We start from the raw sequence: 27,065 nt of genomic DNA on the forward strand, positions 1-27,065 counted from the left end.
CGCTGCCGGCATCGGCATGACGCTGCCAAAGCTGACGCTGATCGCTTTCTCGCAGCTGCACAACAACCGTCTGCCAGTGGTCCCGCGACAGCTGTCGCACCTCGCGTGCCTAACGTCGCTCCACCTGGCCGGCAACTTGCTCACCGAGTTCCCGCTGCCGCTGCTTGCGCTCGACACTCTCGTCGAGCTGGACCTCTCCTCGAACCGCATCGAGTACCTCTGGCAGGCCGAGGACGTCGCCGAATCGCGTGCAGAGCTCACGGCATGGAGGAAGGAGCAGGGCCCCAACGAGCTGGGCGGCGTATGGGCCGGCCTGGACGCGCCGGCCAGCCCGACGAAGCGCGACCGGCGACGCACGCCCATCGATCTGACGCGCCCGATGGCGGGCCTGAAGGTGCTGCGACTCGGCAACAATCGCCTTGCCAACGACGCTCTTGGGCTTGACAGCGACGCACATCTACCGCTGCCCCTTGGCCTCACTGAGCTCGACCTGTCGGACAATTTCATCCGGGGACCGCTGCCGCTGCACTTCTTTGCCCGACTCGACAGCTTGCAAGTCCTGGACATCGGCGGCAATGGCATCTCGTCGCAGGTGTTTGAGCTGCAGAGCACAGGCGGCTCAGACGTGGCAGCACCAGAATCGGTCTTTCCAAGCCTCAAAACGCTCGACGTGCACCGGTGCGACATCGACGATCTGCAGCCGCTCGAGGCCGTCTTCGGCTCTCCGCGCACCATCGCGCATGGCGAGAAGCCGCACCTGGCGGGCGCCGACGTCTCTTCACCGCTGGCCGGCGTACGTGCGCGCCAGCTGATCAGCGCAGCTCGTCGACGGCCGGAGGAGACGAGCAATGGCTCGCTCTACGTCGTGCTCGAGGGCAATCCGCTGCGGGAGGAGGGCTTCCGGCGCAAGCGCGGCGGAGGCGCCGCTCGCTCCGTCTCGGCTGGAGTCATGGCTGCTGTCGAGAAGGGCGATCCTGCACCGAATAAGCGCGCCGACATCGACGCTAACGGGCAGACGAGCGGCGCCGCTCAGAGTCCGGCTCCTCCGCGCCGAGCGCCAGCGCAACAGGCGCCCGTCAATGAGTGGGCTCCGTTGGGCAGCAGCTCTGCCCCTCCGCCGCGCAAGACGCCTCAAGCACGGATAGCTCCGCCACGAGCCGGCCCTTCCATCTCTCAGCGTCCAGCTGTCACCGCGACGGCAAGCAACGACGATGCATTCGGGCCGCTCGGTGGCGCCAAGCCAAATGCAGCTGCGCCGGTGAATGGCGCCGCGCACGATGCACCCAAGTTTGCACCGTCGCCGACCAAGGCAGCGAGAGCAACCCCGCCTGCAGCGCCAGAGTGGGAGGCCCCGATGAGCGAAGGCCAGAAGCGGCGATTGCGGGCAGAGCAGGCGCGCGCCGCCGAGGCCGCGTCGTCAGGCAGCACACCCGATGCGCAGGAGCACCCCCAGCCCGCTGCAGATGCGGAGCCAGCGACAGTATCGGCGCCGCCGCAGCCGCCGGTGAAGGTAGCAGCTGCTGCAGCTGCTGCACAGTCACCACGCAAGCGAGGCGCAGCGGCGTGGGAGTCGAGCGGCGCGCTGTGGTAGCGATCCGTCACGCAGAGGAAGAAGGGTAAATGTCACCGCTCTGTCATTTCCGGGCGCCCTTCTTGCCGGCTCCTTTCGCAGCGACGCCGTGCTCCGGGTTCAGTGGTCCGTCGACGACGCTTGCGAGCTCGAGCGCATCGCGAGCCGCGCGGTTGATCAGCTTGAAGCGGTCTGCTCCGAGGTGAATGCCGCCGTACTGTCGAGAGTGACACGTGAGCGACGTGTCGAGCACGCGACGGGGAAGAGACTCACCCAACGGGTCACGACGACCAGCACATTCTCCACGCCCTGCAAAAGAGATGCAATCAGCGCTGAGCCGTGAAGGAGTAGGTAGCTCACGCACCAGGACGTCAAGCAGGTGCGCCAGGCGTCCGCCCGCAGCGCTCTCGCCGTCATCGTCGCAGTCACGATGCAGCGCTGCGGCGCCCTCAGGCCGGCACACCCATGCGTGAATGGCTGGATGTGTGGCACGCGCCACCTTGCGGTCTGCGAGCAGGCTGGCGAGCACTCGTGGCACCTGTGGGAGAGACTGCTGAGTGAATTCGTGAGAGGGCTGGCCAGTAGCCTCCAGTGACGCACCTCGTCCGGCGAGGTGATACGAGCGGCGTGGCCGACAAAGACACTCTTGCGCTCGGTCAATGCCGGCGCACTGAAGATCTTCGGCAGCGGCTGTCTGGAGCTAGCATCGTCGTCGAACGTCGTCGTTCCCGGCTGCGACGGCTGAGCGTCCTGCGCAATGCTCGTCGACGCCTGCGAGAGCTCTTGCCGTGCCGGAGCAGGAGCGCTGGCTCGGCCATTCGCTGTCCGCTCTGCCACTCGTGCAGCGTACCAGGCTGCGATCCGCTCACGCACCCACTCCGTGCCCTCGAAGAGTGCCACCTCGCCGCGCGTGAAAGCCACGCCGTCGGCTGGCGATGAGTGCAAGTACGCCTTGAGCACCTGTCCGAAGAGCGTGTGGTCCACACTCTCGTCGCCGACATAGCGACTGAGCAGCTGCAGCTGCGGCGGCGAGGCAGAGGCTGGGTAGTGTGCCGGCAGGGTGGCGCTCAGCCGGATCGGAATGCTCTCGTCCTCGACTCCGGCTCGTGCTGGAGGCTCGACTGTGGTGGAGATGGCGAAGCGCAGCCGCTGACCGGGCCTCCAGGGCCCCGCACTTGTCGATGCAGCGCTGCTCGGCCCGGCAGACGAGGCAAAGGAGAGCAGGTGCAGCGAGTCGTCGCCGTAGATGGACTGCAGCGCGGCCACCTCGTCGGCCAGCTGCTGCGCCGCTTCGCGCTGCTCCTCAGCAGGAGGTTCATCACCAGCGTCGCTCGCAGCTGCATCCGAGGAGGCGAATTTCTCGAGCTGCGCGATGAGGCTGGACACGTCGCCTGCTTCATCTGCAGGCGTGGTTGGACGCGAAGAAAGGGAGAGTGATGCCATTGCTGGCTCATCAGACGCCTTCTCTTTGTTGCCCTCTTCCTTCTTGCTCTCGTCCTTCTTGCTCTCGTCCTTCTTGCCCTCGCCCTCCTTGCGCGCGTCCGCTGTGTCCTCGTCCTTCTTGCCATTGGCCAGCGGCTTCAGGTCCTCTCCACTGCGACCGAGTCAGCAGACTCCCGAAGCTGAGTCTTCATCTGCACTCACAACCCATGCGCCTTGAGGTCCCGCCATGTCTCGTCTGGCTCCGCAGTTGTCTGCAGGTGGTACATCTCCACGAAGCCCTTGAACTGCGGGTGCTGGGGTCAGGGCGGCGAGCGCCTCACGCCACCGGCCGGCTCACTGTCAGGCGGCCCTCGTCGTCGCAGTCGAGGAACTCTGTGATCTCCTCCTTCTGGTCCTCGGGCAGCGGCTGTCCGTTCGTGGCGGTGGCCCAGCGGTCGAGCGCCTCGCTGTCCAGCGCGCCGTCGGCCGGCGGCTGGTCGCCGAGGCGCAGCGGCTGTGCGGGCGCCGGTGCGCAGAAGCGCGAGAAGATGACGGCGAGCACATCGACGAGCGACTGTGCCAAGTCCTCGCTGTCGTCGAGCAGCTCAGCGCGGGTCATGCTGGATCAGGGAATTGGGTGGTGGAGAAGGAAGGTGAGCTCCACTTGGCCTCGCTGGAGGTTTATCCAGGCGCAGCGCGGCTCTCGTGCGGGACTGAATTTTTGGCTGGGCGCGGCCAAGCTTGCTTCGAAGGAGGTGCGTCTGCCCCTCTGCTCTGCTCCACCACACTCCTAGCTCCTACCGCGCCATGGCACCCCGCACGAAGAAGGCCGAGCCGGCCACGCTCGCATGGAAGGGCGTCAGCCTGCCGTCCGAGGCGACGGCCGGCGCCGGCACCACCGACGCCGACTTCTGGCTCGGCCTCGACGCCGACGACGAGGGCTTCATGGGCCTGCAGGAGATCGACGACGTGCGCGTCGTGCGCGACGGGCCCGTCGTGCAGCTGCTGCCCGAGGCATCGTCGTCGAAGGCTGTGGCTCAGGCGCTGGCAGAGGCCGAAGAAGACGATGAGGAGGAGGAGTGGCAGCCGATTGGCTCGGGCGATGAGCAGGACGCAGCGTCGGACGCGGCAGCAGACGAGCCCGAGCTGCCCGCCGCAGCTGCTGCGCCCGCCGCGGACAAGCCGCAGAACAAGCGCGAGCGCGCCAAGGCAAAGGCAAAGGAGCGCCTGCAGAAGCTGAAGGCCGAGCGCAAGGCTGCAGCGGCACTGGCCAGCGCTGAGGCGCCAGAAGATGAAGAGGAGGAGGGCAAGGACGCGGAGGTCAGGGCAGATTTCAGCGTGTTGGCAGAGAGTGCAGGGAACGACGAGTTCGATGGTGAGTGCTCGTGCTCCGAACAGCTTCGATGGCCTTGTGAACGATGCGGCAGCGGCAGCACACGAGACTGCTCGGCTTGCATAGGACGCCTGCTGATGCAGGGACTCACAGACTCGACCCTTCCCAAATGGCGCTCCTTTGGGCTGCATGCGCCGCTGAGGCGCGCGCTGCACTCGATGGGCTTCAAGCAGCCGACATCTATCCAGTCTAGCACGCTGCCCCTCTCGCTGCCCGGCGAGCGCGACGTCGTGGGCATCGCACAGACGGGCTCAGGCAAGACGCTTGCCTACGGCCTGCCGATCTTGCAGTACGTGCTGGCCACGCTGGCCGACCCCACGCCTGCCGCGGCTGGCGCCTCGTCGGATGCCGAGCGTGAGGACGCGCGGCCACTGGCTGGCCTCATTCTGTGCCCGACACGCGAGCTGGCGTTGCAGGTGTCGAAGCACCTCAACGCGCTCGTCGAGGCCGCGACGCCGCCCGGCAAGAAGATGCGCTTCGCCGGCATCGCCACGCTGACGGGCGGCATGAGCGAGGAGAAGCAGCGGCGCCTGCTGCACCGCGGAACCGGCGCCGACATCGTCGTGGCGACGCCTGGCCGGCTGTGGGACATGTGCGAGAGCGACGACACGCTCACGGCGCGCATCAAGCGCACACGCTTCCTGGTCGTCGACGAGGCGGACCGCATGATTGAGACGGGCCACTTCGCGGAGATGGAGCAGATTCTGGCGCTTGTGCGGCGGGCGCCGAGCAAGGGCAAGAATGCGTGAGTAGCAGCGAGGCGTCAGACAGCCACTGGCTGACTCTCTGTGCAGCGCGGTTGATGTCGTGCCCACGTCGAGCATCACCTCGGGCGGCAGCTCGATGCAGACGCTCATCTTCTCGGCCACGCTGTCGAAAGACCTGCAGCGGAATCTCAAGCGCCGCAACCGGAATCGCAAGAGCCGCGGCGGCAGCACGCTTGAGGACCTCTTTGACAAGATCGACTTCCGCGACGACGACCCGGCCGTGATCGACCTGACGCCTGAGCGGCGCATGGCTGCCGAGCTCAAAGAGACCAAGGTCGAGTGCCTGAGCAAGGAGAAGGACCTATACCTCTACTACTTCCTGCTGCGCTACCCGGGCCGCACGATTGTGTTCATCAACTCGATCGACGGCATCCGGCGACTGCTGCCGCTGCTCGTGAACCTGGGCATCAATGCCTTCCCGCTGCACTCGCAACTGCAGCAGAAGCAGCGACTCAAGTACCTCGACCGCTTCCGCTCGGCGGCCATCGACGCGAGCGCGGCAGTGCAGGGGCGCAGCACGGGCACGGCCTCGGTGCTCCTCGCGACAGACGTGGCGGCGCGTGGTCTCGACGTGCCGGGCGTCGACCACGTCGTGCACTACCAGCTGCCGCGCAGTGCCGACGCCTTCGTCCACCGCTCCGGCCGCACAGCTCGTGCAGGACGCAGCGGTCTGAGCCTGGCGATGATCGACCCTGGAGAGAAGCGCGTGTGGCGCGAGCTGTGCCGCAGCTTGCAACGGCGTGAGTCGACCTGGCGACAGCTGACAGAGTCAAAGCTGACCTTCTTGTAGCCGACGACACGGCGGCGCTGCCGATCGAGTACTCCTTCCTGCCGGCGCTGCGCGAGCGCATCGAGCTGTCGCGCTCGATCGACAATGCCGTGCACAACCAGGCCAAGGCGGCACACGACGAGTCATGGCTGAAGCAGCTGGCCGACGAGGCCGACATCGACATTGCCAGCGACCTCGACGGCGGCGACTCGGATGTCGACGGAGGCGGCCGCAGCGGCAACGCCGGCGGCAAGAGCAAGGCGGCCCGCAAGGCAAAGGCAAAGGTCGAGGGCCTCAAGGCCGAGCTGGCCGAGATGCTGCGCCGCCCGCTGAGCGCGCGCGGCGTCAGCCACAAGTACATTACCAGCGGCTCGCGAGCTGGCTTCGTCGAGGGTCTGCTGGCCGACGAGCGTGAGTGGTAGAGAGGAGCAGAGGGGTGGCACACTGGCTGACAGGAGTCCTACCCCCGCAGAGCACGAGTCAATGATCGGCGTCATGCGCTCCACGGCCGAGGACGACCTGGCCGAGGCCGGGCGCCAGGGCAAGGGCCGCAAGAAGGCTGCCGCGGCACCAGCTGCGGCCCCAGCAGCGGGCAGCGACGCCTCGGACGCAGAGAGCGCTGGCGACTCGGAGCCCGAGCCCGAGCCGCGGGCGCAGCAGGGCAAGAAGCGCAAGGGTGCGCCTGCGGGGCGGGGGCGCGCCAAGAAGGCGCGTGGCGGCCGGCCCTGAGGGGCAGCGCCTGCGCTGAGGGGCACACGGGTTGCGCTCATTATGCCATGCTAGTGTCACTGAAGCTTTGCGTGTGCTTCATCGCCCTCCGCGGTGCTGGTGCGGAGGTTGAGAAGCAGGGTAAGGAGCGTTGTCCTCCGTTCTGCACCGCCGCGTCCTACAACGCGTCGAGCTCAAAGCGAGCCGGGGGCCCGCAGCCACCTCCACGCCCGCCATCGCGGCGCTTCGCTGCCCAACATGCCACGATGCATGATGTGTCGAGCCTTCGCCATCTGTGAGCGCAGCCGATGCGGCAGTGACGGCGACCCGGAGTGCGGAGCATCGACGAGGTTGCTGCGGCGGGCGATAAGGCGCCGAGGCGCGATAAGATGGCGGAGCGGGCGCAGGAGACAGGCGCCGTGCCGATGTGGAGGCGTCCGCCATGCATGTCCGCATCCTCGATGCTCCTCCGCTTGGCGCTCCCGTCGTGCCCAAGCCACCGGCTCTGCTGCACGCTCTTTGCTGCTGCTGGGCCTCTCTTCTGCCTGGTTCGGCTTCTCGAGACCCCGCAGGCGAAGAGCAACGCACGGACTTCGGCGACCCGCGGCCTGTCGCGGTGCTGCGACTCCACACCCGCTCCGGCGTGCCTGGCTCGTGCGCTCGGCGCGGCGACCAGCATGAAGCTGCCGTCCTTCGCACTCCTTCCCTACCGACCACATCCACCGCATCAGCAGCATACCTCTTCGCACCACAAGCCACCAGCCATGTCCGCCTCGGCCTTCCACACTCCTGCGCCCGTGCGCGAGCTGCCGCCCATCTTTGCTGCGCTGCACGAGGCCAAGAACAAGTCGGGCAAGAGCTTCGAGACGATCGCAAAGGACATTGGCCGCAGCGAGTGGTGGACCGCGGGCCTGTGAGTGGTGCATGCATGGGCTGTAGGGTGGGAGAGGCAACCAGAAGGCAGCAGCTGCGCTCGTCCTGCCCCGGGCGCCGCATGTATGCGCCGCTTCCGCGACTGACGCCTGCGCCATGCCAGCATGTACGGCCAGGCCAAGCCTGAGCTGAGGGACATCGAGGCGCTCTCCAAGTCGCTGAACATCGTGCGTGCGCTTGCTAAGTACACGCCCCGGCCCTAGGCTTACACATGCTTCGCAGCGCATGGAGTACCTCAACGAGGCGCTCGGCGAGTCGTTCATCCCGCACCGCGGCGTCGGCGAGTGGCCGCCCAAGGACCCCGTCGTGTACCGCCTGTACGAGGCGCTGCTCGTGTACGGCCACCCGCTCAAGCACATCATCCATGAGAAGGTGGGTGCGCCTCCTGCGCGGCTGTGAGGGCAGCAGCTGACTTGCCTGACCCGCCAGTTCGGAGATGGCATGTGCGTTGCTAGCCCTACACCCCCAGCTCCTCCCGCTCGAGCTCCTCGGCTGACTCTGAGTCTCCAGCATGTCCGCCATCGACTTCAAGGGCGACGTGCAGCGCGTCGAGGACCCTGCCGGCGACCGCGTCGTCATCACGTTCAACGGCAAGGTGAGCAGGACCTGGCCCACGTCTACGGCGCATGCTGACGCGCGTGTGCCCAGTTCCTCCCGTACAAGCGTTGGTGAGCGCAGCAATGCAATCATTCAAGCAACGCAGACGATGCCGTGGCGTGAGGCGAAGGTGTACAGCGTCATAAGAGCAGGCAGGGCTAATAAGCGGGAGGCGGCGCCGGGCCTGGCGCCTCTGCGACCGGGAGGAAGGAGCATAGAGGAAGCAGCTGGCGTGCTGCTCAGAGCTTGCGCGGCGCAAAGCCGACGCGCGTGTTGCCGCCCTGCAGGCCCTCGAAGGCGGCGTAGACGTTCTGCAGGAAGGTGCTGTGCGGAGAGGAGAGTCAGCTGAGCAGCAAGGTGGCTTCGCAGCACGCTGCACGCACTCTCCCACAATCCACGCGTTCGCAAGACCGATGTCGGCGCCGATGATGCCGGCAATCTGTAGAGGTGAGGAGATCAGCGCACGGTCGCAGGCCGCACAGCCAGGCCACTCACGGTGAGGCCGTCCTGCTCAGCAAAGGCCTCGCTCTCCGCCGAGAGCGTGTAGGAGGCGCCGCCGAACGTGAAAACGAACTGCTCAAAGGGTTCAGCTGTGGCACCAGATGCAGAGTCGCGCTGCCGTGTGTCACTCACCTTTGGGCGGTAGAGGGGCGTGTAGCCGCACAGCACCTGCACCGACGTGCCCGAGGGCGTGACGATGGGCGTGCCGCCGGCAGCGAGGCAGATTTGGAGCACATCCGCCGGCTGTCGAGGAAGACAAGGGATGAGCACAGGGATGCAGCCAAGGGCCTGCAGGCACACGCACCGGGCCGACGACAACAGTGGTGCCGGTGTCGATGATCTGGAGCAGGAGGCGAATCAGCGGCAAGTCTGGCTCTACACCACCGCCGCTGCTCACCGCGTTGATGGCCTTGCCGTTGAGCGTGCCAGGCGTCTGCCAGAAGCCGCTGGACGAGTCGACCTTGCTGTACACGAGGCTACCCGAGTAGCTGGCCTTATCCACGCCGCCGAGGTCCAATCGTGCCTTGGTGCGCGAGAGACCAAAGGCAAATTGGGCTTTGGATCCTAGCTTGCCCTGCTTGTAGAGCGTGACCCACACGGGGTCGGCCTTGAACTGCGCAATGCTCGGGAAGCCGAAGCCGCTGATGCCGTTCGAGCTCGTGTCGTCGAGCGTGCTCTGGTCGGCGGCGCCGACGGCCTGGTTCTTCACCTTGAGCCCGCCGATGGTCACCGTCTCGCGGTACACGGTGCCGGTGGCCATCGTGCCATCGCCGTACGCGACGCGGAACTTCTGTCCGTTGGTCGTCGACGAGGTTGAGGCGGCCGGCTTGTAGAGACCCGGTTGCTGGCGAGCGGAGGGGTCAGCCACAGGGCAGCGAGTGGTTTGCAGCCATACACACCACAAACGTGTCCGAGCTGCCCGTGTCGAAGTCGAGCTGGAATGTCTGCGCCGGCGTGCCGTAGCTGAGCGGGCCGACCCAGAGCAGCTCGTTCTGCACGTCCGTCAGCGGCACGGTGCCGGAGGGCGCCCGGCGCTGGGCCGGCGCGTTGGCCACGATGCGCGCCACGACGTCGCCGATGCTCGAGGCGTTGAGCAGCGGGTTGGCACGGCCCTCGTTGAGCTGGAAGTTGGCGAAGCTCGTGGCGTACTTGTTCTGCAGCCGGCGCAGCTGCGACGAGATGCGCTCCGGCGTGGCGGCACGGATCTCGAGCTCCGAGGTGCGCCGGTCGTACTCGACGCTGGCGACGGGCGCCGAGCTGTCGGCGGGCAGGGCGTGCACCGAGGCGGCGAGGGCGAGCACGGAGAGGAGAGTGAGCTGCATGGCGGGCGACGACGGAGGGTGCGGGTGCTGGATCTGGTCGCCTCAGAGCATGCTATTTGAAGCGGTGGCTCACGGTGCCACGGCGGCGAAGCCGGAGGCTGTCGCTGTGCCCGCGGCGAGGCGCCTCGGACGGTCTGGCGCCGACGAGGAGCAAGCCGGCGGCTGCGATCTGTCTCGCACCTGCAGCTCGGCTGCGGATGCGCCGCAGAGGGCGAGAGAGGTGCGAGATGCGAGCAAGAGCGATGTCATCAGCGCCGGCCCGGCGGCAGAGTGAGAGTGAGTGCAGCGCACGCACGCAACGAGGATGCGCCCGCTCGTCGTCGACGGCGGCGAGGGGCGCGTGCGGGGAAGGAAGCTCGCTTGCAGCGGCACCATTTCCACGCGACACGGCCTCGCCGCCGTGCGAGATTGGCGTCGGACCTGCGCGCTGCCGACGCACACGGTGCACCCCGACTGCTGCGCGATGGCGAAGTGGTGCGGCTTTGGCGCAGCCGCTGGTGCGGCGAGCAAGCACAAGCGCTGCCCGGCCGGCGGGAGGGAAGCGGCGCCGGCGGCTGCGGCGATGCGGCCGCCTCGTGCCGCGGCTGCTGCCACGCTACGGACGCGTTAGCGCCAGAGGCGGAGTCGGCCTACAAGCAGCCCGCGCCGACCTCGGGACGGGCGCGTCGCCGGAGGACGGCTCATGCGGCCCAGCCCACCTGCCTGCAGGGCAAGTCCCGCTGCTTGCACTTGCGCTTGCTTGTAGTCTCGTCTCACGGAGCCGATCAACAGATCGAGCTGCGGCCGCCCACGCGGGCTGCCGGTGGGGAATCCTGGGCTGGGCGGCGCTCGCCGGTCCCGCCGCAGGTGCAGCGGCTCGCGCCTCTGCCGCGGCCGGCACGGCGGGCAGCAAGTCTCATGCGTCTCTCGTCTGCGCCCGCCGCCCGCCATCTGGCAGCCGCCTCCATCGGCGACGCCATGCCCGAGGCGGACTCGAGCGGCCACTGGGATGGCAGTGCGGGACCCTCGGCGCACGTGTGACCTGCCGCGCTCCGTCGTCTGCGCCGAGGCCTCAGTGAGAGCGGACGCTCAAGGCACAGGGGCCGACGTGCGGCCCCTGGCCGACGCAGCGGCTCGGCGACCCTCTCGCATCCGTTCGCTCGAGCTGGCCGCACGGGAGGGTTGGGACAGCTGCTCCCGCAGCGGACTCCGACCTGCTTCGGCGCGCAGCATGGTCTGCTTCCATGGCGCGCTTGCCGCTCCCCTCCTGCGCGACGGCGCTTGTCGCTCGCCAGCCTAAGCAGGACTAACTGCAGGCTTGCGCCAGAGGATGAGACTTGAGACAGGCGTCCGTGCTAGAGGCCCCGGCTCGCCCGTAAGCTGCGTGCGCTCGATCGCGCGAGCCAGCCGCACGTCAGACTCCCGAGCGCTCGCACCGGCACTCGTGCGCCCACGCACGCCTTGCGGCTGGACACATGCAGAGTGGGGTATCATTGTGGGCGACGGGCCGTCACAGATCGACGCCGCATGCTGCACCCGCGCCCTCTGCGTCCGCGGCTTGGCCGTCTCTGCCCGCTTGCGGGTGGCCAGCGTTCTTCTTCTTCTTCCTGTCGCGCACACGCCCCTCGCGCGGCACCCAGTCGAACGTCCACGGCTCGTGCGCAGCCTCCGCGTCCTCTGACGAGCGGCGCAGAGCAGCGCTCTCAGCCTCGGCGCAGATGGCTTGGCGCAGCTGCAGAGCTGCGGCGGACGGCTCGGCGGGCTGAATGTACACCTCGAGGGCACGCTGGAAGCCTGTCGCAGCGGAATGTTAATGGTGGAGCTTGCACGCAGCATTTAGGCTGAGAAGGTAGACTCACCATAGCCAGCTGTACTGCCGAGTCGTTGGGGGCCCTCAAGACCAAGCGCCGCCAGCCACCACTCGAAGTCATCAGGCCGCAGGCGCAATGAGGCGTGCCGGCGGCGGCCCTCGGCGCCAATGACGCGGCGTGCCTGCTCATACGACGCCCAGGGCTGCGCCTCGAGCACCAGCACACCGAGCGGCCGCAGAGAGCTGGCGAGACGCGCAAGGAAGTGTAGCAGCCCGATGTCGTGGTGCTGAAGATGCACCCACTTCGTCAACGAGAGCCTGCGCGAAGACATCGTGAGCTAGGCCATCTTCGCGACTGGGCGCCATCTTCGCGCATGGGCGCTCGGCGCACTCACGCCAGCAAGCAGTCCCAGCCGCTCTCGTCCTGCTGCAGCACACGCTGCAGCGTTTTCACCTCACGAGCCTTGCCTCGCACCTGCGTCTCGCGGGCTCTGCGCGCCGCGTCCTCCTCCACGCCATCGGGTGGTTTGCTGAGCAGCTGCACATGCCTCTCGGCATCGGCGAGGTCCAAGCGCGCTCGCGGCCAGTCGCACGGCTCGAACTGCAGCGTAGGCGTAGTTTCGTGCTTGGCACGCTTCGCCTCGGGCGGTTCCTGCGGTGGCCGCGCTGCGCTGCCCCGCTGCAAGCGCCGCACCTGCGCCTGGGCTAAGGTGATGAGGGCGGCATCGATGTCGACGCCCAGCACGTGCTCAGCCTGCGGCAGAGCAGTAGCTGAAGGAGGAATACACAGCTCAGCCAGATGGTCAGTGGTCTTGCCGAGCAGGCCACTCACCAAGAGCGAAGGTCATCTTGCCAGCGTTGCAGCCGACGTCCAGCAGGCGCAGCGGCCACTGCCTCTCGCCGCGCTGCCGCTGCAGCTCCTCGAGGATGAGCGGCACGCGCGGATCGCCTGCCGCCGCCGATGCTGCGGCTACCGCGGCATCAGGCACAGCAGGAGCGGCGCGGATGTGGTAGTAGGCATGGAAGTTGCCGTGCTGGGCGCGGGCGTTGTGGGCGCGCTGCGCGTCGTTGCCGCGCTGCGGCGCTGAGGAGGAAGAGGATGCGGCAGGCGAGGCGGACGTCGAGGGCTCGGACATGCGGCGTGTTGAGGCGCAGCTGGCAGCGAGATGTGCTGCAATGAGCGCGAAAGTGATGGCTGCTGGAAGAGCGAGCCAGATGAAGTGAAGGCGAAACTGCGTGATGTGGAGCAGGAGGAGGCAAGGCAAGCCGCGCTCGGGACTCGGGCGTGGCGCATGCACTTAGTGTCACCGCCTCAGGGGCAGGGGTATGTTTGGTGCGGGGAGCCCACGTGCTCCTGGCTGCTTGCTTCCCGACCACCACCTCCGCCGCCTAACGACCCCTCTCACGACTCACGACCCTCTCACGACTTCTCGTCTCCATCGCCTCCCGCCTCGCACTCCGCACCGCTCCTCACACTCCGCACCAACGCCCACCTCCAAGCAACCATGGGCGTCGTCTTTTCCTGCTTTGCCCAGTCGTTCATGTGGCTCGGCGAGCTGCTCGAGAACGTCTTCCTCGCCATCGGCGAGATCGGCAGCATCCTCGTGCGCGGCATCTTCGGCCTGCTCATCGGCCTCTGCGACGTGCTGGCGGCGCTGAGCTGCTGCTGCCGCGTGCCGTGGAGCGAGGTGCGTCGCGGCAGAGGCGGCGCATGCGTGATGCTTTTGAGCGCTGTTTGATGTCTTGCTTCTCGCACTACTGTCCATCGGCAAGGTCCTTACTGCTGGCCTCTAGTGCAGGTAGCAAGGTGTCGCTCAGCGCTCAGGTCCATCACACATGCGCCGGCGCTCCGGAGGTGGCTTTCGACTTCGCTGACACCCCTCTCTCGCGCACAAGCGCCCCGACCGCACCTCCTACACCTACCACACGGCCGCCAGCAACGTCGGCGGCCGCCAGGTCTTCGCCTCGCTCACGCCGGCCGGGCGTGCCGCGCGCAAGCAGCAGAAGGCGGCGGCCAAGAAAGAGCACGAGCTGCGGTGAGTGTCCATCGCGGGTTGCTCTCCGCGACGACGCATCACTGACTCGACCTTCACTCTCGCAGCATCGAGTCTATGCGCGCCGAGCGTGCTGCTGCTGCTCAGCAGACGAGCGAGAAGCCCGCTGCTGCCGCGACTGTCGTGGCTGCCGACGTGCCCGTCGCCGTCGAGCAGAGCGCTGGTCCCGCTGCGCCCGCGGCCCAGTCGAGCGGCTGGTTCGGCTGGCTCGGCGGCAGCCCGGCGGCCGCTGCGCCCGCGGTTGCGGCCAAGCAGTGAGGCAAGCCGCTCTGCGCTGCCACTACAGTTCAGTGTCCGACCTATTGCGCTCTCCGTCGCACTTGCTCCGTCTCCATCTCCATCCCTCCGGCCCTCCATGGCCGCTCTGTATTCTCCCTTCTCCGTAATGACCTAACGACAGACTCGTCCACGACCGCATGCTGGTGACAGAGGCATCGAGTTGACTGGCGCATGCGTGCCTCTCAGCTACAGGAGATCGAGCAAGTCCGGCTGCCGCGCCTGTGCGCCGTTGGCCGGCAGTGGCGAGTGTGCCGGCACGGCGGGCAGCGACGAGAGCACCTCGAGTCCTGTCTGCTGGCCCTGGCCCGACGTGGGCGGCGCGCTGTCAAAGAGGCCCAGCAGGTCGTCCAGCGCGCCCGCCTGCGCCGCAGCCGCAGCGGTCCGCCCGCTCGACGGCGCGGGGCCCGAGTCGCCAATCATCAGGTCCTCGATGCCGCTCAGGCCGGCAGCCGGCGCTGCTGGCCGTGCCGGCTCGTCGTCGGCGTCGAAGTCGAGCAGGTTCTCGGCGCCCTGGCCCTGCACAACGGTGGCCAGCGCCTTTTCCCGCGTAACCTCGTCGCGCCTGCGAAAGAGCAAAGCGCGTCAGTAAAGAGACAGAAGGGAGAGGAGCGCGCGTACGCACTTCTTGGCCAGCGCGTCGGCGCCGAGGCGGCCACGTCCGATGAACGTTGACTCGGGCTTGTGGTAGGCACTCGCGAGCGACGAGAGGTCGCTGACAAGCTCGTCGAGCAGCGCCGGCGTGACAGTCGTGAGGGGAATGGAGATCGGCGGGCGCGTAGCCAGCACGACGGACTGTGAAGGCGATGTCAGCCAGCGTCTCGTCGGACCTCACACCCATACAGGCTCACCTTGCCGGCGTTGCTGTCCGAACTGGACAGAAGGCGCCAGTAGATGAAGGCGCGGTCTCGAATATCCGGGTTATCGCACTCCTTCGTTGCAAGCTCGAGGACGCGCTGCACCGTGCCCTGCGCATGCTCCGGCTTCTTGAGGAAGAGCTTGACGATGGCCGTGAGGATCTGGAACTGCACAGGGTACTGCTCGTCGACGAAGTTGTCGAGGAACGAGCCGAGCAGCTCCTCGGAGTTCTCGATCTTCTCGGCGTACTCGCCCAGGATCCAGATGAGCGAGGCCTTGGCCTCCGGCTCGTCGAGGTCCTCCAGATTCGCGCAGAGCGTCGGGATGATGCCCTCGTAGTTCTGCGGGTACTTGCGGAAGATATCCTGGCAGAGAAGCGTCAGACAGGGGGACCAGTGGAGCGTGCTGTCCGCGCGACACACCTTGATGATGACTACGGCCTCCTGCACCACGTAGCTCACGCGCGTCGCGATGAGGTCGAGCAGCACGTGCACGCAGCGCTCGGCAGCATCGTCGATTTTGATGGCGCACTGCCCGATGGCACGGATCGCGCGCCGGACGAAGTCCACGTCCACTTCCGAGGCGTACCTGCAGGCAGAGCTGATCAGCGCTGTTGCCGCACAGGTGAGGCGGCGCACTCACTCCTTCAGCTCGCTCAGCAGCATGTCGACGTTCTTCTCGTTGGCGAGCTTGATCATGATCTCGAGCTTCTCGAGCTTGACGTAGCTCGGGTCGTTGTACTTGCAGAAGAAGATGCGCAGCTCCGTCGAGAGGACGTCGGGCCGCTTCTGCAGGATGAGATTGATGTTGCGCAGCGCGACCCACTGCACCTCGGGCGCAGAAGAGACGAGCGTCACTGTGCATCGATGCATCAGATTGTGTGCACGCGTGACTGGCACACGCGACGCTCACCGAGCGGCGGCGCCATCTTGCGCACGAGCTGCTTGACGAACTCCTGCTTCGGGATCCGCTCCATGTGGATCATGATCACCTGGCGCGCCCGCATCAGCGCCGGCAGCTCGGAGACGCGACTGGTCCACTCACCTTGACGGCGCTGAGCACGACGCTGCCGTTCGCATGCTGGAACTGCGGCATGACACGCTCGCAGATGTGCTCTGCCTCCTTGTCGCCCTCGTCGCCCGGCCGCGTCTTATACCGCGCTAATGAGCTGAGGATGGCGATGCGCCCCCACTCGGTGCACTCGTTGAGCGCGATGAGCAGCTTGGCCAGAATAGCCGTGTCGATGACAAAGAGGGCAGACTCGCCCGACGGGTCCACCTCCAGCGCCGTCTCGTGGATGTCGGTGAGGGCCGTGACGGCGTTTGCGACGACCTAACGCAGCGCGCGTCAGCTACGCTGCCTGGGAGCTGGGCCCGACCTCGATCCCGTGGTCCATACAGCACGTCTCCAAGGGTTGCCTTCCGCCTGCCCGCAGACTCACCATGGGGTTCGCATCGCCCACCATGTCGCGCAGCGTGCCCACAAAGCCGCCCTCGAGCGCCATCTCCGGCTTCATCTCGTACAGCTTCGCCACGCAGATGGCGGCCGTCTTGCGCACGTACGGGTTGTCGTCGCGCAGCGCCTTGCTCAGCGGGTCGGAGAGGTAGTCGATGATCTTCTCGGCGCGCAGACACGACATGGTGCGGATGGCCAGGGCGCGCACCAGCGGGTTGGGGTCGTCCGAGTCCTGCGCGCGCAAGTGTGTCAGCCGCAGAGCGCCTGAAGCGCGTACGACGACCTGCGCACCTTGACAAACGTGTTGACGGCGAGGATGACGAGCTCGGGCTGCGTCTTGGCGTAGTTCATGAGGTAGAGATAGACGAGCTTCTTCTGCTCGAGGTCGTCGGTCTGCATGTTCTTGAGCACGTCGGGGAAGAGGCCCGACACATCCTTGCCCACAGTCATGTTGGCAATGACGCGCTTGATGGCATCTTTCCGCCGGTCGCGGTACTCCGAGTTCACTGTGGCAGGGGTGATGAGCGGTGCTTGTCGGCCCTACCTCAGTGCTGCCCTCACAGTCAGCGCGCAGCTCGAAGTTCTCGCCTGCGGGCGGCGGAGCGTGTAAGCAGATGCGATGGGACGTGTCGTCCCCTCGGCGCAGCACTGACCCTTGCGCGGCGCCGTGAAGAAGCGCGGACGGCTCATGGCGGCGAGAGCAGCTGCCTGGCAGCAGCAGGAGCGTGCTCGAGCTCAAAGGCAGCGGGGCCACGAGGCGCAGGCGCGGCGAAGCAGCACAGCGGAAGGCTGCGGCGATGACGGTGCGCGAGGAGGGCACGCAGGCAGTGCGTGGCGCAAGGGAGGTAGGAGGAGCGTGAGGGTCGTGAGGGCAGTCGTGGAGGGAGCGAGAAGGAGAGACGCGACCGAGAGCAACAGACGAGCTGGCGCACGGCTCGTGCACGGCGCGCGCCAGCGAGGGGACTACAGGCCGCCGCGGAGCATCTGTATTGGCGACGCGCCCGGGACTACAACACCGCCGGACCGAGTTATAGTCGCCTTCCCACGGCCCCGTCGTCGGCTCCAGGCGCGGTGCGGCAGCCGGCGCGCGACGACGAGGAGCGCTCCTTCCAGCAGCAGCTGCTGCCTGCCTCCGCACCACTTGCACCCACACGCACACCTCCACCAGCCACTCACTCACTCCGGCCGGCGAACCCTCTCACACCGCACAATCTCCGCACGTACTCATGTCTGAGCGAGGCGTGAGTCTGCACCAATCGCGGCGCTCTTCCCTCGCTCGTGCTCACACCCTCCACAGGCTCGCGGCGGCGGCTCGCGCGGCGGGCAGCGTGGCGGCGGCGCTCGTGGCGGGCGCGGCGGCGGACGGGGCGGCGGTGCAGCAGGCGCAGGCGGCAGTGCCACGCAGGGCCCCGAGCGGCCGAAGCGCGAGGCCATCCTCGACCTGGCCAAGTACGTCGACCAGCGCGTGCGCGTCAAGTTCGCCGGCGGGCGTCAGGGTGAGTGCGGCTGGCAGACATGTGGCAGCGGCGGTGGCGCAAAAATATGGAGTGAGGGGCTACTTGGGGCCCCCTCGCGCAAGCTACGAAGAGGCGGAAATCGCTCGTGCGAGCGAGAGCTGACTGAGTGGAGAAGGCTGCTTGGATCGCGAAGAGCCAACGCGATGGCCAGAGGGAGCTCGCAGCGTGGCTGGCAGCGACAGCGTTGGCCATATGCGCCCGCTTGCTGGCGCCCATCGCTGAGCGCAAGGGACGGTCAGGCCGTGCCGCTGCCTGGGCCACGTTCAAGCAGCCCTGCATGCGCGCCAGATCAGCTCTGACAACCTTCTGCAGTCATCGGCGTGTTGAAGGGCTACGACCAGCTGCTCAACCTCGTCATGGACGAGGTCGAGGAGTACATCAACGGTGCGTCTGACCTAGCGCGCGGGGAGCCGCTGCGGCAGGACACTGAGCTCCTTCTCCACATGCAGACCCCGAGACGGGCGAGCCGACGGAGCAGACGCGGGCTCTCGGCCTCGCTGTGCTGCGCGGTACGGCGCTCACCGTCATCAACCCGGCCGACGGCTTCGAGCAGATCGCAAAGTGCGTGCCTCCTCAATTGTCGCGGACACACGCGTCGCTGACCGCTTCTGTTCCAGTCCCTTTGCCCAAGCAGAGTAGTGGCGGAGCACACGCAATCAAAACATTCAGGAGAGCATAGATGATGCATTGGCCCACGAGGAAAGGAGAGGGGACGAAAGCGGCAAAGCGCCAGCGCTAGTGCAGCTCGCCGAGTGCCTGCGCGCGCGCCACCTTGCCAAGCAGGCGCACCTGCATAGCGACGTTGCGCAGCGTGTCCCGCACGCGGCCATTGCCCTCTCGAAAGCCGTACTCGGCATAGTCGAGGCCCCACTTGCGACAGAAGGGGACCGTGAAGCGGTCGCGCGCCTCGCGCAGGTTGTGGCGCGGCACGCGCGGGAAGAGGTGGTGCGTGACTTGCATGTGCAGACCGCCGTGCAGGAAGTCGAGGAAGGGCGGACAGGCGACGTCCATCGTTGTGCGCACCTGCCGCGACGCGAAGCTCTCGTACAGCCCGAGATCGGCGCTGGAGCGCGCAAAGTGCGACAGCACGATCTGCAGCAGGGGTCAGTAAGATGTGGCGGCGCGGAGGGCCAGAGCGGGCCACTCACCTGCACGTGCAGCGGGCTCGTGGAGATGTGGCTGATGAGCACAAAGAGGACGCGCGTGGTCCAGTCGGGGCAGTGCGCCAGGCACGCGCCGAACCACGCCCAGAAGACGCCGAGGCCGGCCACCTCGGCGAGCCACCAGCGGTCGCGGCGGTGTGCGGGACGCTTGGCCAGGAAGCCGTACGAGTTGGCGTAGAGATTGAAGCGTCCGAGCGACATGACGACGTAGTACAGCGCGTGCTGGTGCTTGAGGAAGAAGCGCGCCGGCGCGTCGAAGAAGAGGGAGCGGCGGTAGTACGTGCTCCAGAGGCCGTGCGGCCCAGGCGCCGGCGCCTCCTTGCCGCCAGCCTCGGAGGGCGCGGCGGCGACGAGGAAGGCCGGGTTGATGGCGAAGAAGGGCATGTGCTGGATGTCCGGGTCGTGCTCCGGGTGGTTCGTGACGAGGTGGTGCACGTCGTGGTTGTCGCACCACCAGCCCAGGCTGAGGCCGCCGAGCGGCGAGGCGATAAAGATGCCAATGGCGCGGTCGACGGCGTGGTTGCCTGTGATGCCGCTGTGGCCGGCATCGTGCGCCGAGAACGTCACCTGGTGCCAGAAGAGGCCGAGGCAGAGCGATGAGAGCAGAAAGTAGCCGTGCGCATAGCAGCCGACAAAGGCAGCGAAGAGCACGGCGTAGCGAGACAGCTCGCGCATGTAGCCGGCGGGCCGCAGCGTGTAGAGACCCGCCGCCTTGACCTCGTCGTGCAGGACGCGATAGGCCTTCGAGATGGCCTGCTCGCGCGCCGGCTCGATGCCGGCCGGCGGTGCTGGCGGCTCGAGCATGGCGACAGGCAGCGGGAAGCCTTGCGGCCGCTCGGCTGCCGGCGCAGCGTGTGCTCTTGCCTTCTCCGCCGGCTCGTCATCTGCGCCACTGCCCGTCTTGGACGCCTCCTCTGCGCCCTGCTGCGACTGCGTCCATGCGAGCCACTGCGCGTCGGGCGTCTCGAGCTTGCCGGCGCGGTAGCCGAGCTGCACGGGCGGCATGAGCGGCTTGTAGCCCGTCTCGGGGTGCACGTCCTGCGGCGCCAGGGTGGCGACCTGGAAGGCGCGCATGCGGCGCAGCGTGGCGTCGCAGTGGTACGCCTCGATCTCGTCGCGCGCATCGCGCCCGACAAAGTGCAGGATGGCCAGCTCGCCGCCCGGGTGGCGCTTGAGCCAGGCGTCGAGGCGGTAGATGCGCACGCCGTGCAGCACCAGCGTCTCGCCGGCGGCTATGCGCGCCGCCAGCTGGGCACGCGTGAGGAGCGGGTGCACCTTTTCGGGCCGCGAGGAGCCAGCCTCGGTGGCGCGGCGCTGAGACGGCGGACCGGAGCCGTCGGGCATGATGGGCAGGAGAGGTGGGGGTGGTGAGAGGAAGAGGTGCAGGAAGATAGACGCCGGCCTGCCGCCACAGCCCCTTGCTGGCGCGAGAAGCGCACGCCGCGCTGTTCCCACGGCCCATGCTTTGGCTCGGCAGCGCGGCCGGCCCGGCCCGGACTCACGCTCGCTCGCACTCCTCCGTCCCACACACACCACCCCGCACCGCCTCGGCCGCGCATACTCCAGCGGGCTCGCCTCAGCTGCGCTGGACACTCGACAGCCGACGCCATGGACGTGCTCTCCTCCGTCGACCCCACGCAGTCGGGCGCGCCCGACGCGCTGCGCCCCTCCTTCTTCGAGCTCGTCGCGCAGGAGCAGCTGCGCGACCTCCTCGCGCCCGCGCTGCGCTTCGTCGTCGCCACGCTCGCGCAGCGCCATCCACGCGCCCTGCTGCGTGTCGCAAACCGCTTCGACGAGGTGTATGCGCTCGCAATGTACGCCGTCGAGCGCCACTACCTTAAGACGTGGGGTGAGTGGGCTGTGGGAGCGGCGTTGGCGTTGAGGCCGCTAAGAGGGGCAGCGGACGTGAGGTGATATTGTTGCATGCGCAGACAGCCAGCGGATTGTACAGCGCGACGGGATACGAAGAGCTTCGACCGGTCCCTAGGCAGCAATGTCAGGCCAGGCCGAGCTTTCCTTGTCGCGGCTGGTCCGCCGAGGCGCACTGCTGTGGTCGAAGCGCCGTCCCTAGCCGCTGTGCAGCCTCGCTATGTCGCTGGCGCTCGTGCGACATCGAGCTCACACGCATCTCAGGCTCCTCCTTTGCCGAGAACTTCTACGGCCTGCGGCGGCGGCGACGCCCGGGACTCTCGAGCTCGCGCACCAAGGGCTTCAGCGCGACGCCGCGTGCCAGCTTGGCGCGCTACGAGGCGCTGCGGCCGCGCGAGATCCGCGCCAGCCTGTTCCTGCTCGTGGCAGCACCGTATCTCAAGGGCAAGCTGCACGATGCGTGGGAGCGTGTTGGCGGAGGCGCACAGGGCGCGCTGTTTGAGGATGAGCGCGGTTGGGCAGACGAGGTGAGTGTGCATCGGCGCAGAGCCCGCGAGTGCAGCTTTGGAGAAACGTGGAGTGCGTCCGCAAAGCACTGTACCGATCCGTGTGGCAAAGGAAGAGAGCTCCACCGCTGGAATGCTCCTTTTGTCGTATCGGCACGAGCGCTGACATTGCTACGCAGACCGCCTCACAGACGCGGATAGAGCGACTGCGCGCGCTGGCGACGTACGCACTGCGGCACGGCTACCCGTGGGCCAGCGCTGCGTACCAGCTGTGGCTGCTGAGCTACAACATCGCCTACCTCTTCGAGAAGACGCCGTACTGGCGGCCGTGGCTGCAGGCGCTGCGGGTCGACATCCGGCGTGTGGGCCCTGGCGACTACGTGAGTGATGCGCTCGCTGCCGGCCGCCTGCTGTGCTATCGCAGATTGGTTCTGTGTGCTCATGCCCTGCGCGCCGCAGCCGCCAGCACCACCGCTGCTGCCGCCCGACATGCCCTCGCCGCTGCGGTCGCCGCTGCAGTTCGCGCTGCGTCTGCTGCAGTCGTCGCCGTACATGGCCTTCGAGGCGCTCAAGTATGCGCTGCCGCTCTCCATCTTCGCCTTCAAGTTCCTCGAGTGGTGGTACTCGCCCGACAACCCTCGGCGGCGGCGTGGCGGCGGCGGTGGAGCATCAGGCGCGCTCGGCGGAGAGAACGACTCAGCGCCGACGCTGGGCGCACCAAAGGTGCTGCTGCCGCACCCTAAGGGCTGCCTGTACGTCAAGGACGCCAGCTGGCGCGCGCCGGGCGTCGCTACGACACGCCTGCCGCCCGTCGAGGACAGCGAGAAGCGGCTGGCGGCGCAGGAGGGCCTGCTGCACAATTCCTGCGTGCTCTGGTGAGTCCTGACATTCCTCACACCTCGCCGCACTCGCTGACTCCTTTCACAGCGGCGCCGCGCCCATTGCCAATCCGGCTATGCTGCCCACGGGCTACGCGGGCTGCTTTGCCTGCCTGCACGCGGCGCTCGAGCGTGTCCCGCGCTGTCCCGTCACGCTGGTGCGCGTCGCCGAGGGCGATCTGCGGCGTGTGCTGGGCTGAGGGGCCTGCGAGCCCAATGCTATACCTCTGCCGGCACGATCACGCGAGACGAGTAGCCGAGAAGAGATGTATTGTGCGCACGAGGGCGGCAGCGGGTCAGATGGAGCTATATCAAAGTATGTCTGGATGTAGGCAATTGAGACGGAGCGGCGAGACGAGAAGACAAGGGGCACTTCTTGGGTGTGGGCGGGCATCGCAGGAGCAAGACGAGACGCAGTGAGGCCGGGGAGAGTGAGAACGATGTGACGTGGGAACAGATGGGGGCGCGAGTGAGCTGAGAGCGGATGTGGACGGAACGGAGAGGGTCGCGGGTCGCGGGTCAATCGGGAAGTCAGTGAGGTGGGAGCGTGCTGGAATGGGAACGGGAAGGGCAGCGAGGCAACCCTTAGCACAGAGTCGGTGTCGAGGCGCCGCTGGCGAGCGGCGACATGTGTGGCGCATGGCCAGGAGCGATCGGCGGCGAGACACGCACGGCGGCGTCGGTGCCGGGCGTGGCGACGAGCGAGCCACCGCCGGGCACGAGGTCGGTGCCCCAGCAGTAGCGCGCAACCAGCTCCTGCATGTCACTGAGCGCCGCAGGACGCAGACGCGGCGACGACGTGTTCGAGGAAGAGGTAGCCGAGGCGGCATCGTCGGCCTCGTCGGCGAACGTGCCGTGCGAGGCACGCTCGAGACGCAGCACATGCGGGTCCTCGGGCGTCACGACGGTCATGTCCGAGTCGTTGGAGCAGATCGACGTGGCGCCGCCGGGCGAGAAGAGGCTCGGCGAGCCGTCGGGCGAAAGCGGCGACGTGGCGCCCGACGAGTGCGGGCTGGCCTTGGCGCTGCCCTTGCTGAAGTCGGCCGGCGGGCTCGGCGTGCGCGGCGTGCCGGGCATGCTGCCGCTCTCGACCGGGCTGCCGTTCTGCAGCATGGCCTCGAAGAACATGTTCTCGCGCCCGCTGCTGCCGCTGCCGCCGGCGGTGGGCGTAGTGGCAGGCGAGGCAGTGCGGCGCGAGTGCGGCCAGCTGTAGAAGCGGTCGCTCGCGGCCTGCGGCTGCGGCTGCTGCGTGCGGATCTGCAGCTGCGCCGCCGGCGACGGCGGCAGCGGGCCGGCGGCGAGCGGCACGACGAGCGACGTCTGCGGCGACGACGATTCGGAGCCGGGCGCCACAATCGGCCGGTGCTCGACGTTGTGCACGAGGCCGGGCGAGATCATGCCGAAGCGGTGCGCAAAGTCGGGCGAGTCGTTGCCCGTGCCCGGCGTGCTGGCCGCGCTGCTGAGGTTGCCGTTGGGCGACGAGACGCTGACGATGAACTGGTTCGGCGTGGGCGTCGTCGAGGACGGCAGGCCAGACGAGGTCGCCGAGGTCGGGGCGCGCGGGCTTGGCTTCGAAGAGAAGTAGTCGAGCGCGGCGGCACGGCCGTGGCCCGTGGTGCGGCTGCCGTTGCGCGGGTTGCGCAGGCTCTCGCCAAAGTCGTAGCGTGCCGACCACATCGACGGCGAGCTGTTGCCGCGGCCGCCGCCGGGCGAGCTCGGCGGCGACTGCTTGCGCTTCGCCTTCTCAGCCAGGTAGGCGCGCGCCAGCTCGGGGCTGACGCGCTCCATCGACGGCGAGCCGGCGCCGCTGGACTTGGCGAGGAACGGCAGCACGCCCTCGGCGACAGCCTCAGCCTCGGCGGCCGCAGCCAGCCGGTCCTCGTCCTCTTCGTCGGACTTGAGCCGGTCGAGCTCGCGGCGCAGGTCTTCCATGGCGAAGCCCGCCTGGCGCGGGCCGCCGTGCACGCCGCGGCGCGCAATCTCGATGATGCGCGCCTTGGCCGACGAGCCGCTGCCGTTGGCAAACGAGGAGCGCACCGACGAGCCGGACGGCGAGTAGGCGCTCGCCGCGGGCGTGCTGGCCGGTGTGCTGGGCGCCTGGCGCTTGCGGAAGTCGAGCTGGTAGTTGAGGCCCTCGTTGTTGTCCCAGTACTCGGCGTTGCCGACGGTGTAGCGCAGGCACATAAACATGCTCTTCGTCTCGTGCGCCGCGGCGCCGCGCGGCCAGTTGAGCAGCTCGTTGAGCTTGATCGAGAAGGTGAAGCGGTCCGCGGCGCCGTCCTTGATGCTCTCGGCGTAGTCGGCCGACACCTCGTTGACGCTGGCCCACTTGTCGAGCGTGAAGCGGATTGCGACCCACTTCTCAAACGACATGTTGCGCACCTGCACGCTGCCCTTGACGCTGCGCAGGTCGTCGGCGAGGTAGATGCGCTCGAGGAAGATCTCACGGTCGACGGCGACACGCGTCGAGGACGGGAAGTTGGGCAGGCGCAGCACAAGCTGCTCCTCGGCCTCGGCGGGCACGGCGAGGCTGCCGCTGCTGCTGCCGCTGCCGTACGAGCGCGAGTCTGGGCTACTGCCGCCGGTGCGGAAGGAGGCATCGGGCGAGCTGTTGCCGCGGTTGCGCCCGTAGACAAAGGGGAAGAGCTCCTTCTCCTCCTCGGTCTCCGTCTCGGTCTGCTCGGGGCTGCCGTCGCGCGACACGGCGGCCGGGCGCTGCTTGAACTTGAACACCTTGACGTGCTCGAGCTGTGAGTCGAAGTGCACCGCCTTGGCCACCGTCGGCGTCGTGGGCACGCTCTTGGCAAAGCGCATGCTCGCTGGCAGCGACGGCACACTGTCGGCGCGCGGCGGCAGGAAGTGCGAGGCGGCGGGCGACTTGAGGCTTGACTTGATCGGGTTGCCGTGGCGGTCGCGCGGGTGACGGTCGGGTGCGATCTGCGACGTCGTCACCGGGCCCTCGAGATCCGTGACTGACGGGCTGGGCAGGTGGCTGAGGTCGATGAGCAGGCCGGGCGACTCGTCGGCCGGCGCGGACTGCTTCATCGCCACGGCCTTGCGCGACGACGGGTGCAGCGGCGCCGTGGCCGAGGCGCTGGACTGCGGGCCCTTGGCCGGGAAGGCAACGCTGCTGGGCGTCGGCGTGCTGACGTCGCCGAAGCTCGAGCTGCCGCTGCTGCCCACCGGCGACTTGAAGGAGCGCGCCGGAAGGCTGGAGTGAGCGGGCGTGAGGCGCATCATCTTGGGCCGGCGGTTGGCCTGAGCCTGGCGCAGCTTCTCCAGCGTCTCATCCACGGGCTCGTCGGCGCGCGTGGGCGAGAGGCGGCGCTGCGTCGGCGGCGTGCCGTCGACGCTGCTCGCGTTGCTCGAGCGGCTGCTGCTCGGCGCCGTGCTGGCGGTGCTGCTGGCAGGCGTGCTCGCCGTGCTGCTTGCTGGAGTGGCAGCCGGCGGAGAGACAGTGCGCGGCGGCGCAGAGGGCGCGGACGCTGCCTCTCGCGGCGGCGGCTGCTCGCTGGCGGCTGTGGAGCTGCTCGACTGGCGGCTGCTGCTGCCGATGCTGCTGCCGCTGGCCGTGGCCGTGCTGGAGCTGGCAGTGCGCAGCGGCGGGCGTGTGGGCGGTGCCGGGCTCGAGCTGGGCGTGGAGCGCGTCGAGGATGCTGCGCTCGTCGTGGCCGACGAGGCGGCCGAGGCGTGGCTCTCGGTGCTGCGCCGCGGCAGCATGTTGCTCGGGAACGGCGCCGGCGAGCGCGACGGCCCGGCGCTCGACGGCGCAGCAGCGAAGCGCGTCGGCTCGCTGCTGAAGCTGCGCATGTGGTGCCGGGCGCGCGCCGCGGCGGCGGCCGAGTGCGTCGGCGTGCTGCGGCCGCTGCCGCCGGATGCCGCGTCGGCGCTGCGGTCGTACTGCATCGTCGTGGTCGAGGATGCGGAGTTGAGCGCGAGCATGAGCGGCGGGTGCGAGTGCGGGGTGAAGGGAGTGCTAGGGTGCACGCGAGCGGCGCGCGCGGCGGGCAGGCTGTGCGGCGAGCGAGGATGGTCAGCCAGCCGTGCGAGGAGATGGAGGAAGAGAGTGAGGGGTGTGGGCCGCGCTGGCAGCCGCAGATGCTGGCGGGAAGGCAGGCCGGGCCACGCTCAGGCTGCTGCTGGCTTCCAAGGACGGCCGCGAGCAGCAGAGAGTATCGAGAGATTGGAGGCGCGCAGGCAGGCAGGCGCAGCGAACCCCGACGGCGCGCCCGCGAAACGAACTGGCGCCGGCGCGCAGGCGGCGTGCGGTGCGGCTGCAGCTTGCTGCGCGCGCGTCGATCGTGCCGCGCGCGCGGGCACGGGAGCAGTGTGGGCGCGCGCTGCAGGGCATCGCCGCCGCGGCGCGCCTGCAACAGCATCAGCGCGCAGCCGCGCAGGTGCAGCTGCAGCATGCAGGCGGCCCCCAGAGACCCGCGCCGCGCTCAACGGCTCGGCCGCAAGGCGCTCCTGAATTCCTGGCCGCCACGCCGGCCGGCTGTGGGGCCAAGCACGGATGGCGACGAGCAGCAAAAGCAGCAGCAGCAGCAAGCAGGTACGACGCAGACATGGACGACGAGGCTGCCGCAGCAGCACGAGCTCGTCGCCTGCGCCGAGCGCGATGAACACCCACACGCACGGCCCCCTGTGCTACCCGCGATGCCGCAATGCCGCCTCTTCTCACCGCAGTGCGAGCCCAACACTGCCAAGGCACAGACGGC

The 27,065-nt window shown here is 68.1% G+C and overlaps 14 protein-coding genes across 14 annotated transcripts in view; 7 read left to right on the top strand and 7 right to left on the bottom strand.

Annotated features, from left to right (window-relative positions):
* The window catches only part of FA09DRAFT_335700 (L domain-like protein), a gene marked incomplete at both ends in the record, with an annotated part of 2,130 nt that extends 539 nt beyond the window's left edge, over positions 1 to 1,591 (top strand). The window contains one exon of the mRNA XM_025743785.1: positions 56 to 1,591. Coding sequence (XP_025601336.1) covers positions 56 to 1,591 — 1,536 coding nt within the window. The remainder of the gene's footprint in view (positions 1 to 55) is intronic.
* On the bottom strand, positions 1,431 to 3,630 carry FA09DRAFT_327038 (UPF0029-domain-containing protein). The gene is made up of 6 exons (XM_025741243.1): positions 3,351 to 3,630; positions 3,215 to 3,297; positions 2,171 to 3,164; positions 1,935 to 2,108; positions 1,844 to 1,879; positions 1,431 to 1,787 (listed from the first exon to the last, which is right to left on the bottom strand). The coding sequence occupies exons 1-6, from the start codon at positions 3,609 to 3,611 to the stop codon at positions 1,635 to 1,637; spliced, it is 1,701 nt and encodes a 566-aa protein (XP_025601337.1). The 5' UTR covers positions 3,612 to 3,630; the 3' UTR covers positions 1,431 to 1,634.
* An 832-nt stretch (positions 3,631 to 4,462) lies between these two features.
* Positions 4,463 to 6,650, top strand: FA09DRAFT_292928 (P-loop containing nucleoside triphosphate hydrolase protein; the record flags this gene model as incomplete). The annotated part of the gene is made up of 4 exons (XM_025740033.1): positions 4,463 to 5,130; positions 5,180 to 5,892; positions 5,943 to 6,332; positions 6,394 to 6,650. The coding sequence occupies 4 exons, from the start codon at positions 4,463 to 4,465 to the stop codon at positions 6,648 to 6,650; spliced, it is 2,028 nt and encodes a 675-aa protein (XP_025601338.1).
* A 743-nt stretch (positions 6,651 to 7,393) lies between these two features.
* FA09DRAFT_292725 (cyanate hydratase) lies at positions 7,394 to 8,234 on the top strand (the record flags this gene model as incomplete). The annotated part of the gene is made up of 6 exons (XM_025740021.1): positions 7,394 to 7,542; positions 7,666 to 7,729; positions 7,785 to 7,934; positions 7,992 to 8,005; positions 8,073 to 8,157; positions 8,211 to 8,234. The coding sequence occupies 6 exons, from the start codon at positions 7,394 to 7,396 to the stop codon at positions 8,232 to 8,234; spliced, it is 486 nt and encodes a 161-aa protein (XP_025601339.1).
* Positions 8,235 to 8,296: 62 nt separating this feature from the next.
* FA09DRAFT_1093 (acid protease) lies at positions 8,297 to 10,080 on the bottom strand. The gene is made up of 7 exons (XM_025738986.1): positions 9,560 to 10,080; positions 9,058 to 9,504; positions 8,965 to 9,000; positions 8,793 to 8,903; positions 8,655 to 8,732; positions 8,543 to 8,598; positions 8,297 to 8,483 (listed from the first exon to the last, which is right to left on the bottom strand). The coding sequence occupies exons 1-7, from the start codon at positions 9,980 to 9,982 to the stop codon at positions 8,399 to 8,401; spliced, it is 1,236 nt and encodes a 411-aa protein (XP_025601340.1). The 5' UTR covers positions 9,983 to 10,080; the 3' UTR covers positions 8,297 to 8,398.
* FA09DRAFT_1140 (hypothetical protein) lies at positions 10,081 to 11,264 on the top strand. Its single transcript, XM_025739007.1, has one exon. It carries the CDS (start codon positions 10,180 to 10,182, stop codon positions 11,038 to 11,040), a length of 861 nt encoding a protein of 286 aa, XP_025601341.1. The 5' UTR covers positions 10,081 to 10,179; the 3' UTR covers positions 11,041 to 11,264.
* FA09DRAFT_1118 (hypothetical protein) lies at positions 11,085 to 11,930 on the bottom strand. The gene has a single exon (XM_025738998.1). It carries the CDS (start codon positions 11,795 to 11,797, stop codon positions 11,258 to 11,260), a length of 540 nt encoding a protein of 179 aa, XP_025601342.1. The 5' UTR covers positions 11,798 to 11,930; the 3' UTR covers positions 11,085 to 11,257.
* On the bottom strand, positions 11,713 to 13,019 carry FA09DRAFT_313716 (hypothetical protein). The gene is made up of 3 exons (XM_025740739.1): positions 12,604 to 13,019; positions 12,167 to 12,542; positions 11,713 to 12,089 (listed from the first exon to the last, which is right to left on the bottom strand). The coding sequence occupies exons 1-3, from the start codon at positions 12,905 to 12,907 to the stop codon at positions 11,798 to 11,800; spliced, it is 972 nt and encodes a 323-aa protein (XP_025601343.1). The 5' UTR covers positions 12,908 to 13,019; the 3' UTR covers positions 11,713 to 11,797.
* Positions 13,020 to 13,276: 257 nt separating this feature from the next.
* FA09DRAFT_335706 (hypothetical protein) lies at positions 13,277 to 14,083 on the top strand (the record flags this gene model as incomplete). Its single annotated transcript, XM_025743786.1, has 3 exons — positions 13,277 to 13,459; positions 13,668 to 13,807; positions 13,873 to 14,083. The coding sequence occupies 3 exons, from the start codon at positions 13,277 to 13,279 to the stop codon at positions 14,081 to 14,083; spliced, it is 534 nt and encodes a 177-aa protein (XP_025601344.1).
* A 125-nt stretch (positions 14,084 to 14,208) lies between these two features.
* Positions 14,209 to 17,308, bottom strand: FA09DRAFT_327041 (putative adapter-related protein complex 1 beta 1 subunit). Its single transcript, XM_025741244.1, has 11 exons — positions 17,068 to 17,308; positions 16,976 to 17,002; positions 16,706 to 16,920; positions 16,401 to 16,646; positions 16,004 to 16,291; positions 15,872 to 15,950; positions 15,602 to 15,815; positions 15,382 to 15,547; positions 14,953 to 15,324; positions 14,727 to 14,896; positions 14,209 to 14,666 (listed from the first exon to the last, which is right to left on the bottom strand). The coding sequence occupies exons 1-11, from the start codon at positions 17,102 to 17,104 to the stop codon at positions 14,291 to 14,293; spliced, it is 2,190 nt and encodes a 729-aa protein (XP_025601345.1). The 5' UTR covers positions 17,105 to 17,308; the 3' UTR covers positions 14,209 to 14,290.
* Positions 17,309 to 17,640: 332 nt separating this feature from the next.
* FA09DRAFT_342044 (U6 snRNA-associated Sm-like protein LSm7) lies at positions 17,641 to 18,608 on the top strand (the record flags this gene model as incomplete). Its single annotated transcript, XM_025744521.1, has 5 exons — positions 17,641 to 17,655; positions 17,712 to 17,910; positions 18,244 to 18,315; positions 18,381 to 18,492; positions 18,549 to 18,608. The coding sequence occupies 5 exons, from the start codon at positions 17,641 to 17,643 to the stop codon at positions 18,568 to 18,570; spliced, it is 420 nt and encodes a 139-aa protein (XP_025601346.1). The 3' UTR covers positions 18,571 to 18,608.
* Positions 18,598 to 20,468, bottom strand: FA09DRAFT_303150 (fatty acid/sphingolipid desaturase). Its single transcript, XM_025740433.1, has 2 exons — positions 19,080 to 20,468; positions 18,598 to 19,023 (listed from the first exon to the last, which is right to left on the bottom strand). Exons 1-2 carry the CDS (start codon positions 20,436 to 20,438, stop codon positions 18,667 to 18,669), a joined length of 1,716 nt encoding a protein of 571 aa, XP_025601347.1. The 5' UTR covers positions 20,439 to 20,468; the 3' UTR covers positions 18,598 to 18,666.
* A 148-nt stretch (positions 20,469 to 20,616) lies between these two features.
* On the top strand, positions 20,617 to 22,675 carry FA09DRAFT_327043 (hypothetical protein). The gene is made up of 5 exons (XM_025741245.1): positions 20,617 to 20,943; positions 21,228 to 21,490; positions 21,649 to 21,849; positions 21,929 to 22,344; positions 22,397 to 22,675. Exons 1-5 carry the CDS (start codon positions 20,703 to 20,705, stop codon positions 22,545 to 22,547), a joined length of 1,272 nt encoding a protein of 423 aa, XP_025601348.1. The 5' UTR covers positions 20,617 to 20,702; the 3' UTR covers positions 22,548 to 22,675.
* On the bottom strand, positions 22,600 to 26,179 carry FA09DRAFT_327046 (hypothetical protein). The gene has a single exon (XM_025741246.1). The coding sequence runs from the start codon at positions 26,155 to 26,157 to the stop codon at positions 22,933 to 22,935; it is 3,225 nt and encodes a 1,074-aa protein (XP_025601349.1). The 5' UTR covers positions 26,158 to 26,179; the 3' UTR covers positions 22,600 to 22,932.
* Positions 26,180 to 27,065: the final 886 nt, after the last annotated feature.

Source organism: Tilletiopsis washingtonensis, assembly GCF_003144115.1.
Source record: "Tilletiopsis washingtonensis strain MCA 4186 unplaced genomic scaffold FA09scaffold_1, whole genome shotgun sequence".
Taxonomy (NCBI): Eukaryota; Fungi; Basidiomycota; class Exobasidiomycetes; order Entylomatales; genus Tilletiopsis; species Tilletiopsis washingtonensis.

Coding starts and splice junctions, on each gene's coding strand:
- FA09DRAFT_303150 (XM_025740433.1), bottom strand. CDS start 20,438: ATGCCCGACGGCTCCGGTCCGCCGTCTCAGCGCCGCGCCACCGAGGCT. Junction 19,024..19,079: donor CGAGCCCGCTGCACGTGCAG/GTGAGTGGCCCG, acceptor CCCCTGCTGCAG/ATCGTGCTGTCGCACTTTGC.
- FA09DRAFT_313716 (XM_025740739.1), bottom strand. CDS start 12,907: ATGTCCGAGCCCTCGACGTCCGCCTCGCCTGCCGCATCCTCTTCCTCC. Junction 12,543..12,603: donor CAAGATGACCTTCGCTCTTG/GTGAGTGGCCTG, acceptor TTCCTCCTTCAG/CTACTGCTCTGCCGCAGGCT. Junction 12,090..12,166: donor GGCTGGGACTGCTTGCTGGC/GTGAGTGCGCCG, acceptor GTCTTCGCGCAG/GCTCTCGTTGACGAAGTGGG.
- FA09DRAFT_1093 (XM_025738986.1), bottom strand. CDS start 9,982: ATGCAGCTCACTCTCCTCTCCGTGCTCGCCCTCGCCGCCTCGGTGCAC. Junction 9,505..9,559: donor GCAGCTCGGACACGTTTGTG/GTGTGTATGGCT, acceptor TCCGCTCGCCAG/CAACCGGGTCTCTACAAGCC. Junction 8,484..8,542: donor AACGCGTGGATTGTGGGAGA/GTGCGTGCAGCG, acceptor CTCTCCGCACAG/CACCTTCCTGCAGAACGTCT.
- FA09DRAFT_1140 (XM_025739007.1), top strand. CDS start 10,180: ATGCGCCGCAGAGGGCGAGAGAGGTGCGAGATGCGAGCAAGAGCGATG.
- FA09DRAFT_327043 (XM_025741245.1), top strand. CDS start 20,703: ATGGACGTGCTCTCCTCCGTCGACCCCACGCAGTCGGGCGCGCCCGAC. Junction 21,850..21,928: donor GTGTGGGCCCTGGCGACTAC/GTGAGTGATGCG, acceptor TGCGCGCCGCAG/CCGCCAGCACCACCGCTGCT. Junction 22,345..22,396: donor CACAATTCCTGCGTGCTCTG/GTGAGTCCTGAC, acceptor CTCCTTTCACAG/CGGCGCCGCGCCCATTGCCA.
- FA09DRAFT_1118 (XM_025738998.1), bottom strand. CDS start 11,797: ATGCTGCGTGCAAGCTCCACCATTAACATTCCGCTGCGACAGGCTTCC.
- FA09DRAFT_327041 (XM_025741244.1), bottom strand. CDS start 17,104: ATGAGCCGTCCGCGCTTCTTCACGGCGCCGCGCAAGG. Junction 17,003..17,067: donor CTTCACGGCGCCGCGCAAGG/GTCAGTGCTGCG, acceptor CGCCGCCCGCAG/GCGAGAACTTCGAGCTGCGC. Junction 15,548..15,601: donor CTGCTGAGCGAGCTGAAGGA/GTGAGTGCGCCG, acceptor CTCTGCCTGCAG/GTACGCCTCGGAAGTGGACG.
- FA09DRAFT_327038 (XM_025741243.1), bottom strand. CDS start 3,611: ATGACCCGCGCTGAGCTGCTCGACGACAGCGAGGACTTGGCACAGTCG. Junction 2,109..2,170: donor GTATCACCTCGCCGGACGAG/GTGCGTCACTGG, acceptor TCTCTCCCACAG/GTGCCACGAGTGCTCGCCAG. Junction 1,788..1,843: donor TGGTCGTCGTGACCCGTTGG/GTGAGTCTCTTC, acceptor CACTCTCGACAG/TACGGCGGCATTCACCTCGG.
- FA09DRAFT_327046 (XM_025741246.1), bottom strand. CDS start 26,157: ATGCGCAGCTTCAGCAGCGAGCCGACGCGCTTCGCTGCTGCGCCGTCG.